Below are 13,604 nucleotides of genomic sequence, written 5' to 3' on the forward strand. Positions count from 1 at the left end.
CCTCTATCCTGTCTGCAAACCCCGGGGAGTTATAGTGAACGACTTGCGGCTAAGCAAAAGCATGACTAGATCTGCATTTTAAAGAATGGTGGCAGTGAAGGAAGAACTGGAGCAGGGAGGCCACTGCCACTGGACAGGTGAGACAATGAGGATTTGCTCAAAGCAGCCACAGTATCATGAGGAAGCAGGCAGAATGTGAGAATGTGCTAGAGGCAGCCTCTATAAGGCTCCATGACTGGAAAGGAGGAAGGGATACTGAGTGAGCAGAATGAGTCTGGGATGATTCTTGGTCTCTGGTGTGGGGAACAAACAAATAAATGGGCAGGGGCTATCCTTAACTAGGGCTGGGAGTTACACCCAGCGTGTCCCACCTCCTGAAATTCACACCTTAGTGTGAACTGAGGTCTGAAGCAACAGCATGAGTGAACTTGGATGCATGTTCTCTATGCTCAGTTAAGCCTTCAGAGGCCTGCGGGCCCAAATGACGACTTGAGGGCACCCTGTGAGAGACCCAGAGCCAGAACCACCTTGCCAAGCCACCCGATTCCTCTCTCTCAACGTGTGCGAACTAATAAAGGCTTCCTATTTACATTCCCAAATATTGGGTCACGTGCTATGTATCAAGGGATAACTGATACAGACTTCAATCCCCCAAGTGAAGCCCTGCTGTAACAAAAACCTGACCTATCAGAAGGTGGGCTTTGAGGACAGGGTAAAAGATAACCCAAAGTGCCTTGAAAAACCGTTAATGAAAGGCTTGGTCTCTGATAAGGATGCAGGACATGAGGGAAGTGAGATGGAACTGGACAGGTAGTAAGGTTAGCCCGCTGCTGCTGCCACTTACACATGCTAGAGGACATGTAGCTGCTCAGTGAATACTTCTAACCAGTGCTGAAAGTATCCCCTGGCTTTTCCCCTTGCTGTTTCTGATGTGAGAGAAGAGAGAAACTAAAGGAAAGACTATTATGCAAAAGGAAGGCAGGACTAGATGGTTTCAAAAATTCTCAGTCTCTCCAGATATAAAAGAATTGTATTAAAAGAAATGACTTCTGAACAAATAGCAAATCCAGAGCTCAGCCAAGAAAACATGGTCCAAAGATGAAATCAAGGGTAAAAAGATTCAAAGATCAAAGGTGTGATTCATTCAGACAAAAAGCACCTAAAGACATTAGGGGTGTGCTTTATAAGCCCATTTAATCACACAATTAAGCTTAAATACTGATAAGAGTATCAGCAGGAACCCAAGGTACAGAACAGCTTATTTCAGAGATCTGTGGGTGGTGTGGTTTTTGTCTAATGAAATGAAAACCAACAAAACTCACCAAATACCCACAAAGTTTTTAAAAGAAATAGATATGCAGGAAGATTGTGAATTTAAGTTGAAAAGGTCAGAAACAAGACAAAGTGAAGTCTCTGAACACCCCAAAATTCTATTAGTAGAAAGTAGACTGTGAAAATAAATCAGTTATAAAAGGACCTACATTCTTTCAACTTCCTCTGCCAAAAAAAAAAAAAAAAAAAAAATCACGCAGAGGGTGTCCCAAGACAGGCATGGAGAATGACCCTAGGCTTTGTGATAGCCAAGAACGCAGCCCAATATCAGAAATGTTATTGGCCGACAGTTCCTTTGTGTGTCCCATTTCCCCCTTTCAAAGAACAATGTCCAGTAGTTATCTTCTGCCTACAGAAGATATGTATGTCAGTGCATGTAGCGCAAATAACCTGTCTGTTGATTCTCTAAGGCCAAGTGTAGCTGTTCTCTAGCAGCTGGACTTCAGGAATTACACTGCAGGACTTCATCCACACCTGGACCTGACTTAGATGATGAGATTCAGGATTCTGAGTTGCTGCTATAATAGGATGACATTTCTGGGGGCCCTGAAAGGGAGTTTATTTTGCAGTTGGGAGATACATGAATCACCAGAGTCCACTCCATCAGACTGCCATAGTAGGTCTCCAATCCTGGCTCCAAGAACACCCAATAGTCACAGCCTTGTGTAGCCCATTCCCACATCATGCCAGGTCTGGTCTGTGACCTAGAAAATATGGCAGGGAAGGGCATACTGCTTCTGAGAACTTAATAAAAACTGTGGCTTCCATCTTGAGCACTTCCTGTTCTCATGGACCCCTCAATTTGAGATAAAAAAGCCACCACGCTGCCAGTAATCTTATGGAAAGGTCAAGGAGAGGAACTAAAGACAGTGCTCTAAAATCACCAAGGAACACCCACCTGCCAACACCCACCTGAGTGAACTTGTAATTAGATTCTCCAGCCCCAGGTAGGCCTTGGGGTGACTACAGACCTGGCACCATTACAACAACCTGGAGAGACATCCGAAGTCGGAACCAGCTAAGCCACTCCCCAATCCTTTACCCTCAAAAATCGTAAGTTAACAAATGATTGTGGTTTTAAGTTACTAAATTTTTGAGTAACTTATTACTCAGTGATAGATAACTGAGTGGTTATTGACCAAACTGCATAGAACTAATAAAATATATTGAGTGCCTCACTGAATCCCAATTACCAAGTAATTTGTTTTATCCCTTTCAGCTGTAAATACAGTGCTTCAATGCAAAACAATAAAATCTTAGTGATGACTAAGTCCCTCTAACAAGGGCCTCCCCGGTGGCGCAGCGGTTGAGCGCTGGGTTGCGAAGCTGCCCGCGGCCTCTGCGGTGCCGGTTCGATCCCCGGCTGCTCCCCAGCCACAAGAGGAGGGTCCCACATGGCGTGCAGACCTCTCCTGCCGCCCGCTGCTCCCCTCAGCAGTGTACTTCGGTCCTTCTGCCTGCTCTGCTCCCCGCTCTGGCTCTGGTGAATTCTCTCACCCTCCCGCGCTTCTGACTGTACCCAGTGCATGTATAAACAAACAAATAAATAAATAACATGCCTCTATAAAAAAAAATCTATAAAAAAAAAAAGTCCCTCTAACAAAATGACACACCTGAGTAACTTCATCTAGCGGCATACACCGGGGCTCTGGCAGTCTTGCTGGCAATCACACCAAGGAAAAACAAGACCAGAATTGGAGAATAGTCATAATAGACCAGTAAAATGAGTGGCAATATTTCATCTTTGGACCAATACTGCCTATTTTCTGAGCAGAAAGGCGATTAGGTAGAATAAGGACATAAAACTACCCAAACGCACAAAGTGACCGGAATAACAAGCCACTTGAAAAACATCCTTCATAAGCAAAGAGATGGTGAAGGATAAGCCAGTGACTGGTAGGGAAAAAAAAAAAAAAAGGAATTTAAGACAACAAAAAGCAACTCTTGGAGGCAAGGAAAAAAGGAGGAATGGTGGATAGAAAATGTGAATGGGACATTATCAGCAAACAAGAAAAAAAGAGACTTTAAAAAAAAGGGGGGGTAAGAAACATGATGGAGCCACACTACTGGAAACCAGATGCTTTGCAAAACATGCTATTACAGCTATGATCTCAACCTGAACATGTCAAAAGTTTTCAAGAACGAACGTAAGAAAGAAAAAGTAATGATAACTATTTTAATTTGTCTTAAGTACACCTCAATAATACCAGTCCTCCTGACTGAAATGTTAAAGAGTCAGCAGCTGACAGATATTTGTGGAAAATCAAGTTTACCTGATCTCTCTCTATGGGGGGAAGGATGGAGACAGAAACTATATTAAAACATCAGATGATGGTTACGAGGCTATCAATCTCACCAGTTTTTAAAAGCTGAATTATTAACTTTCCACAATAGGTGGGAAGTGATTATTGGGTCTTGTACAAACATTTGCCTACCCATCTTGTGCAATCCAACTATATAATACCCCATTGGTGAAAATATGGTTTAGCCTGATAGGTAAGAAACATAAACAAGCATATTACAAAACAAAAAGTGAAAGGAGTTACAGCTGAGTTCATTAGGCAAGAGTATTTGTTTTTAGATTTGCAACAGAACCTTAAGACATCAAAAATGTATGAAATCTAAGAGCAGAGCCATTAGAAACACCTTAAAAGCTAACTTTATTTTTATAGTAATATCTTTCTCTAAGAAGCTGTACCCGCTAAATCAATGAGAGCTTTGTTATGTTGAACCCGAAGGCGAAAAACAGCTCTTATAAATTAGTTGCTATAGGCTTTACACCAGCTGGTAACTCTGGGGCGGGGCGGATGCCATTTCAGCTGCTGCATCTCTGCACCTACCATTTCCCTCCTTTTTCTTAATGGCAGTGTTTTTAGAAACAAATATCAAATATTACGTTGCACACCTGAAACTAATAAGTTACATGTCAATTACATCTCAGAAAGAAACCTGAAGTGCAGCACTAAGACCAAGGGCAGGGCGCAAACTCCTGGTCATTCCAGTCTCAGCTCAAATATTAACGCCCTATCTAATGTGGTTCTCCCATCTTTTTATTTCCTTAATCGCACTTAGTGCCACCTGAAATCATTTTCCTTGTGTGCTGGCCAATTACTGTTCCCCTCCCTCATCAGAACCTGCGCGTGGACGTTACATCTCGGGTGCACTGCTGGATTCTCAAAGCGCTTAAACCAGAGCCTGGCATGAAAGAGCTCTCAGGAAACAAAGACGGAGGGAACACCAGCCCCCCACTTCCCCTACTCAAACCCTTCCCACCCTAGTGTACCCCACCGTCTACACTCGGGATGCAGCCATTCCTGCGCTGTGCCCCGGCGATGTCAGTGCCAAACACGCAGGCGGCGCTCGCTGCGGGGCCGCTGCAGGACTGACTCGGCGAGGCCGGCCCCGCGGGTGATGCAAGGGCCGCCTCGGGGCGACCGGCTGCGAGAGCCGCCATCAGCCCGGCCGCCCGCCCGCCCTCCCTGCCTGCCCAGACCCCGGCGGCGCGAGGTCCGACCCTGCTGGGCAGCAGGAGGGGGCTCTCTGCCCCAGCGGGGGAGTCCCGCCTCCGAGGAGCAAAGCAGCGCCCCGACTCCGGGGCCAGCACTCACTGTAGGTCCGACCCAAGGCTTTGAAGAGCAGATCGCGCTTCACGCTGACAGTCGGCATGGCGAGTCGGACACACTGCGCCTGCGCGGCGCACAGGGCCCGGGCTCTGCGACTACGCTGCTAGGACCCGCCCGCTCCTGAGGGCTGCCTTGGATATCGCCGGTCTGTTTCCAAAAGAAACGCCTCTCGTCGTTCATCTGCAGCCAGGAACATTACCGTTATTAATCTCAGCAAATAGGTGCGTTGAATAAATAACTTACATGCTGGGGAATGAGACAAAATTGACTAGAAAGGACTAGCGTTTGACAGGCACTGCGGTGAACAGTCGGCAAATGCCCTGACGCCGGTCGCGCGAATTCGCCCGAGGTGGGCGGGGCTACGGGGGCGGGGCTATAGAGGGGGCCACTGAGTGGGGGCGGTGGGTAGGGGGCGGGACTTCAGGTGGCGAATCCCTCCCGGAGGGGGCCGGAACGCGGGTGGGCGGGGCCTGAGGCTGCGGGAGGGGGCGGGGGCGAATCCGAGCGTGGTGAGCGCCGGACGCTGATACCAGGATTCGTTTTTATTTCATTCTTTCTGCGTGCGGCGTCGCTGTGCCGTTCTAAGTGTTGTTTGAGTCTTACAGCAGCCCTGTAAGGGAGACTTCCTTAGAAACCCCTTTTGAGGGCCTCCCCCGTGGCGCAGCAGGTTGAGGGCAGCGCTGTGAGTCTGTTCGCAGCCTCTGCAGCGCGGGTTCGATTCCCGCCCGGCCAGGGAGCTACCCACATGGCGCGGCAGACCTCTCCTGCTCACCTGCTGGTCCCCTCAGCAGTGTGTTTCAGCCAGTCTGCCTGTTCTGCTCCCCGCTCTGTCTCTGGTGAATCGTCTTGTTATAGGACAGGGAGAGGGGCAGCCCAAACCCCGCAAATCTGTGCCACCATAGATATGGTGGAATAAAAATTAAAAGGGGGTATTGTAACAGGGTGGTCCCCAGGAAAGGGGGAGGTTCCCTGCCCCACCCAAGGGAGGGTGGAGCTGAGCAGAGAGAGGAGAAGCTACAGAAGAGACTGAGGAAGGAAGCAGGATGGAGCCAGGAGCCCTGAGGAGGCACATGGAGCCTAGAGACACGTAAAGAAACTGCGTTTCCCGTGGGGAGGTGACCATGGCAGCTTTTATCTTGATGTTGATTTTGCTCTTTTCCTTCCGGGCTTGTCTGGTTGTTTGTGACCCTTTTCTGTGGGTCCCCACTGGAAGATGCTTTAGACTTGTGGCAGGCTTTGGGGCCTTGCTCTGGGATCCCATATGGATGGAGTTTTACCCACGAGGGGACGGATAACTTTGGGTGCTTCATTTAGAAACTAGACTCTTTGCCTTATCTGTATTGTTTCCTAGTTTTTATTAAAGTTCCTTCCCATTAAAGTGTCATATGTTTTGTGTTGATGCGGCAGATGGCAGAACCCATTTAGAATAGGCAGGTTTGCGGGGTTTGGGCTGCCCCTCTCCTGTCCTATAACAATAGAAGGTCTACTGCGTCATGTAGGAATCTCCCTGGCTGGCTGCAGAGGCTGCGGACAACTTCACAGCGCTGTGCTCAACACACTGCGCCACTGGGGAGACCCCTGAACTATGTTTTCTAATAAAAATAAAACAGCTAACTTGAACCGCCCTAAAGTATTAAGGATGGATGCTCTAAGGTGCAAATCTGGAACTGTTATAGAGCAACCCCGATATTAAACGGGTTCCTGGCTGTGGGTCCTCACCCGCGCGCTTTAAAGAGACTTATGAATACTCTACTATAGACACATGCAAAAGGGTTAATAAAAGGTTTATTTACAAGAGAAAAGGAAATAAGGAAAATGTACAACTCAGGGAGAAAATAGGGAAATAAAGTCTTTAATGCGTCCTACCCGATCCGACGACCTGGAAACCCCAAAGTCTCTCTCAGAGCTGATCAGACGCTGCTGCTGGCCAAGAGGCCAAAAATGGAGAGCCCCCAAAGCCCACGTGTCTGCCTTTTGTATCCACCTGGCTGCTTACCCCCACCCTCAGGTCCCAGCCACCTTCCCTTTGGTGGTGATGGGATTTGGAGTTCCCGGTGTCTTTGGCTTTGACCTGGGGTGGGGGTGGAGTCCACAAAGCCTATGTGGAATTTGCTTTGGGACATCCTTTTCCCCCTAACAATTCCCCCCTTTCACTTGTTGCCACCATTTCCATGGTGATGAAGATCGAATATGTGGAGGTTGGGATACAGTCTCAGATGAACATTTTGTCAGGTTCCAGTGTGAAAGAAAACCAGTCTCTCCAGGTATTTGTCCATTGTGGAAAGCAAAAAATCCTCCACTCCAGGAAAAATAGTTCATCAGTTTAAGCCAAAAAAAAAATCTGGAGACGTTCGCCAAAACAAGACAACATATATGTAAAAATTACAGGAAAAAAAATCTTAAAATGGTTCAACTGATGTAAAAAAAACCACAAATTTTCTCAACCTTGATCCCAAACTTTTAACAGCAAAGCAAAAGTTTGCAAACTAAATCTACTTTTAAACCATTTTTCCTATTTTTGCATAAAATCACAAGGTAGAAATAACTAACAGCAATTTTTTTAGCTGGCTTTGTTGAAATATTCCATACAGGATCAGAGCGAACCGGTGGCATCCAGTCGATGTATGCTTCAGGTATAAAGTTGGTCTCATCAGACTCCACCTGGGCTTTCCTCTTCTCGAGGGTACCAGGGCATTTTCGTTGGCCGGGTTGTCCAGTCCTGCCAATGGAGGCAAGCTTCCTCACCTTCTTTGGAGGTCTCTGGAACCCTACAAACAAGGCAAACAGGTTCTCCTCTTCTTGGTTCAGCTCTTTTTCAACTTTTTGGAAGAACTCCACACAAAGCCACACAATCAAACTCGCGTCCAATTTTTTTGTTAAAACAGACAAAATCCCTATGGAAGTTATGCAAAAACAGACTCTGAAATAAGTAGCAAAAATTACTACCACTATTTGTATGCTGTGTTGGTATCAAGGGGAGAGAAAATGTGACAAGTCAGTTTTGCTGGAAAAAAAAAATTACAACCTTTCTGCAGATCCTGGTTACTCAAAACAAAACAAAACAAAACAAAAACTTCGTGGATTCAGGACAGAATGCATAAAAAAATTTCCAGTATATCAAAGAAACCTTAGTAAATGTCAAGTGTATTTCCAGGTCTATTCAGTCCTTTGTAGGAAAGTTTTTTTTTTACTCTCAACAGTTCCATCAATAGGTATCTGTTGAGACCTTTTCTCCCTATATTTCCGGAAACAATTTCTGTAGGTGTGAAACAATTGAATTATACAATATTACGAGGTGACAATCACCATTGACAATTTACATACATACCAGATACTACTGTTAACATTTTGTACATACCAAAGTTTTACCATTTTCCCAAGTGACAATGCTTCCCTTCCAGTTTTACTTCATTAGGTAAAAGCCAAATAGAAGAAATTCATGTAATGCCTTCCCAGGAGGAAAAGGAGAAACTTTGTGGAGTGTCTCAGGAGCTCTACTGAGGTTCCACAAAATTTCCTTGTATCAGTCAAATGACAGGCTACCAAATTTGTACTTGAATTTAGATTTCTGGGAAGCTTTGCCATAAATATCAGAAAAGTAACAGAAACAACAATATTAAATCTCTATGAAGGTACCGGCTTAGTTCAGTAGCACAATGTTGACAATCAAACCATAACCTTTAGTTTTTCTCATAACTGGAGACTCTTTTTTTTTTTTTTCAACGTCTATGGGCACCATGTATACCAATTTGTAGATCACTGGAGGTCAAGACGGTTAGACACAAGGACATACAGACAGACAACATATAGACACAAAGAGCTCTTTAGTTACCATTCATCATGCGTGGGATATCCCATACAACTGCAGTTTCATTCATAGGCCAAAGTAACAAAAAAGCAAAGAAAAAAAAAAAACCCTCAAAGTTAAAAAAAGCAAAAAGTTAAAAAGGAAAAACAAAATCAAGATCGAAAACCTTTCTGTGTAAAAAAAAAAAATACTGCCAGCACATGCATGATCCTAGATGTTATTTCACTCTCCTAAACTTTGAAAGGAAGAAGATTGGTTAGAGCATGTTAGTTTTTTTTTTCCCTCAGGGTTTCTTCAGAAAAAAACGAGTCCTTGGGTATTCTGCAACAATAACTGAAAAAGAAGTCAGTAACATTCAAGGTTTTTTCTGTTTCTTAAACAAATATCTCAAGTCCTCAATGGGTTCACAAGGCCAGTGGAACTTTGTCTCTGGGTCAGTTCCTTCTGGCGCTTTCTTAACTCTGGAATGATATACCCAGGGTTTTATGCCTGCAAGTTTCAAAGTATGTGTGCTCAGCAAAAGTTCATATGGACCAGTCCATTATGGTTTCTCCGAAACCCTGTCCTGTGCTCTCTTTGTACGAAAACAGTCTCAGGTTTCGGTCTCCTGTTCTTTCTATTATTATAAACCTTACATGCTAAGTCCACTACCTGGTACGGACTCAGCTCTGTGATGCCCTCTACCTTTGTTAACTTTCTCCTTATGTCTGGAGCACTATTTGTGATGAACGTCATAGTGATCAAACGAGCATTTTGTGGGGCATCTGGATTTATATCCGTGTGGTTTGTATACGTCTGAATAATCCTCTCAAGGAACTCGGATGGATGCTCACTAGCCCCTTGTTCAAGTTCTAATATTTTGTTATAATTTTTGTGTTTGTGGATTCCCCGCTCCAGTCCTACCAATAAACATTTTTTATACAGGTCCAACATCGCCATTCCTCCATCGTTGGGGTCCCATCCAGGATCTTCCACTGGGACAGCAATCTCTGGCTCTGGGGATTGCCTATCCTGTTGGCGGAGACGGTCAGCCTCCTCCCTGGCTCTCCTCACTACCATCCTCTGCTCATCTAGACCTAGTAAAGTATGTAACATCAACTGTATATCTGCCCAGTTAGGGCAGTGGGAAACAAAGATGGAGGCAAACAAGTTCGCCATCCTCTTAGGAGCCTGCCGGTACGGGGGAACAGAGCTCCTCCAATTTAGGAGGTCCCCAGTGCTAAAAGGATGGTGCGCCCAAAAGTACCCAGCAAGTTTCCCCTCTGCATTAACGCCACCTATCCGCAGCTGGCGAAGAGGAAACTGTCCTGCCACAGAGCGGTCGTTACCGCCAAAATGGGTGCCGCTCCTAGTGTGGGAAGGAGACGCCATGATAACTACCTCCCTGGAGGGCAATGGAGGCTGTGAAGCCTCAGGAATCTGTGCGGGAGGGGCCTCAGGAGGGGCCTGGTCACATGGTGAAGGCCCTTGTCCTGAAGCCTCAGGACTCTGTGCGGGAGGGGCCACTTGACGTGGAGAAGGCCTTTGTCCCGAGGAGTTTAAGGTATTTAGCATATGAATCTCTTCCTCTTCTTCTAAGTCTGCCTTTCTGCAGTCCTCATGGGAAGGAGAACATTTATCTCTTCTCTGCACCATTATTCTAGCCTTTTTCTGCGTCATATCCCATTCATGGAGGGCGGCCTGTATCTGGTCCTGCACACTTTTAAAGGTGGACTCAAAAACGTTACGATTTTCGTCCCTCACACTGCCAATAGCTGAATCAAAAAACTGATTTTGTCGTTGCACTTGATCCTGCATGCTTTGAAAAGCTGACTCAAAAGTCTGATTTTGTCGTTGCAAAGCTGACTCAAAAGTCTGATTTTGTCGTTGCACTTGATCCTGCATGCTTTGAAAAGCTGACTCAAAAGTCTGATTTTGTCGTTGCACTTGATCCTGCATGCTTTGAAAAGCTGACTCAAAAGCCTGATATTGTTGTTTCATAGCTAAGTTAAGAGCTTGAATTTGTTGCAACACATTCTCAGTATGTGAAGTATAACCACTACTTCTCATAGAAACAAGAATGTAGCACATGGCGCCTATGCACATTACCAAAAAAACACCCAGAAGCACAGACTGTAAAGGGATGGCTTGTAAACTGCCCACATATGTACACAAAAGTAAAATCATGTACCATATACCAAGTTTTATCCAATTATTTACATTTATAAAACTGGTGGTAATATTTAACAGAAAAAGGCTACTTAAACTCAAGGCGGGAAGAAAACTAAAAGAACTCAAGCTAGGGATAAAATTGTGTAAGCTCAGGGTTGAGGCCATGTTTGGGTCAAAAACACACCCACAAGAGCTGTACGCACGGGGCAAAAAGCAGACTTCAAGATTTGAGACAAATATTACACTGCGGGTCCTGCAGACCTAGCGCGCTTATGGTGACCAGCGCAAGGAAAGTTACTCCGGGCTGGTCAACCCCGGGTGTAGCTTGGAAACCAGCTGTTACGGAGCAACCCCGATATTAAACGGGTTCCTGGCTGTGGGTCCTCACCCGCGCGCTTTAAAGAGACTTATGAATACTCTACTATAGACACATGCAAAAGGGTTAATAAAAGGTTTATTTACAAGAGAAAAGGAAATAAGGAAAATGTACAACTCAGGGAGAAAATAGGGAAATAAAGTCTTTAATGCGTCCTACCCGATCCGATGACCTGGAAACCCCAAAGTCTCTCTCAGAGCTGATCAGACGCTGCTGCTGGCCAAGAGGCCAAAAATGGAGAGCCCCCAAAGCCCACGTGTCTGCCTTTTGTATCCACCTGGCTGCTTAACCCCACCCTCAGGTCCCAGCCACCTTCCCTTTGGTGGTGATGGGATTTGGAGTTCCCGGTGTCTTTGGCTTTGACCTGGGGTGGGGGTGGAGTCCACAAAGCCTGTATGGAATTAGCTTTGGGACATCCTTTTCCCCCTAACAGAACCACTGGTGACTGCATTTCCCACCACCTGGAAAACAAAATATGAAATGATACTGACATTATGATAAAAGATAATGCCAGGAGACCTTGAAACATTTAAATTCTGGTGGTTGTTAAAGAACAGGGAGTGGGCACCCCAGAACCCCCAAAAATACCTGCTCTAAATAGGTTCTGTCATCCACTGCATCAAGACAAAATATTTAGACCTTTAGTGGAAAGGAACTTTAATACAATTGAAAGGGAACTGCTAACAAAAGGAAATCTTTCCCTGTTAAAGAGTCATAGACCTGGAAATGTAAAGTAAATAACAATTTTGCTTCCTTAATAAGCATATCTAAACAAGGCCTGGCAGCCTGCTAGGCTGATTGATCTCCCAGGCCATCCTCAAAGATCTGTATCTTCCCCTTTTCCTGTGTCAAGAATTTGTATGCTAACTAATCAACTTTATCAATGTAAAGTGGTTATGTATAAAAACTCTTTGTCTCTAGACCAGTGCTGACCTTATGGGGCTACCCAGGTCTGAGACGTCATGCATAAGTAATAAAGCTTCTCCTGACCTCACCATTCCTGAAGTACCGCTTATTCTTCCCCTGCCTGGGTAAAAAGGCTGGAATTCATTTCTGCAACACAATTAGTGTGCAATACAGAAAAGACAAAGAATATAGTTTCCAAATCAAACAACCAATGTTACCCATCCCCTCATGGGTAAAAGTTCAGCAAAACACGATTGGCTCATAGGAAGGCCCGAAAGCCTGCCTCCTCAAGCCTAAAGCACCTTGTGGTGGGGACCCATAGAAAAGAGTCACAAGTAGTCAACAAGTCTGGGAGGAAAAGAGCAAAGTCAAAAAGAAGATAAAAGTTGCCATTGTTAACCTCCCCATGGGTCTCTCACCCAGTTTCAACCAGTCCAAGGCCAAGAAGCAAGCACAGTTTTTTTTTGTTTTGTTTTTTTTTAATTTTTTTTTTCCCCAAAGATTTATTTATTTATTTATTTATACCAGCACTGGGTACAGTCAGAAGCGCGGGAGGGTGAGAGAATTCACCAGAGCCAGAGCGGGGAGCAGAGCAGGCAGAAGAACCGAAGTACACTGCTGAGGGGAGCAGCGGGCGGCAGGAGAGGTCTGCGCGCCATGTGGGACCCTCCTCCGGTGGCCGGGGAGCAGCCGGGGATCGAACCGGCGCTGCAGAGGCTGCGGGCAGCTTTACAACCCAGCGCTCAACCACTACACCACCGGGGAGCAGGCCGTTCTTGTTAAGCGCATGTTCCTTAGGAATTTGGGATCCAGCACCTTAAGAGATTCTTTGGGATCAAGGTTTCTTGATGCCATTTCTGTGCCATTTTCTTTTCTTTTTAAGTTTATTTATTTATGCATACAAGAACTGGGGTACAGGCCAGAGGTGTGGGGGGTGAGAGGATTCACCAGAGACAGAGTGGGGAGCTGAACAGGGGGATCTACTGAAATCCACTGCTGAGGGGAGCAGCGGGCGAGACAAGAGAGGTCTGCTGCGCCATGTGGGTTAGTTCCCAGGCTGGGATCGAACTTATGCCGCAGTGGCTGGTGATAGCTTGAGAGCACTGAGACTTTAACCCCTGCGCCACCAGGGGAGCCCCTAAAGAGTCTTAATGTAGAAAGAATACTATTTTCATTTTAACTTCAGCTAGAATAAAATGTTATGTTATTTAAAAACATTGTTGTCTTCCAACTAGAACTAGTCTGGTTGCTTCTGGCTACTTGGTATATAATTTATTGGTTCCTGTGGTAAAATGTACAGGCAGGGCCTCCCTGGTGGCTCAGGCAGTTGAGCTCCGCCGCACTGTGAAGCTATCCTTAGCCTCTGCAGTGCCAGTTCAATCCCGGCTGGCTGGCGAGAAACCCACAT

At 45.6% G+C, this 13,604-nt stretch overlaps 1 protein-coding gene across 4 annotated transcripts in view; it reads right to left on the minus strand.

Moving 5' to 3' along the window:
• FARSB (phenylalanyl-tRNA synthetase subunit beta) overlaps window positions 1-4,998 on the minus strand; it is a gene marked incomplete at both ends in the record, with an annotated part of 70,226 nt that extends 65,228 nt beyond the window's left edge. For all 4 annotated transcript variants that reach the window (XM_084242297.1, XM_084242295.1, XM_084242296.1 and 1 more), the window contains one exon: window positions 4,941-4,998. In XM_084242297.1, coding sequence (XP_084098423.1) covers window positions 4,941-4,998 — 58 coding nt within the window. The remainder of the gene's footprint in view (window positions 1-4,940) is intronic.
• Window positions 4,999-13,604: the final 8,606 nt, after the last annotated feature.

The sequence above is a fragment of the Talpa europaea genome, assembly GCF_964194135.1.
Source record: "Talpa europaea genome assembly, chromosome: 1".
Lineage (NCBI taxonomy): Eukaryota > Metazoa > Chordata > Mammalia > Eulipotyphla > Talpidae > Talpa > Talpa europaea.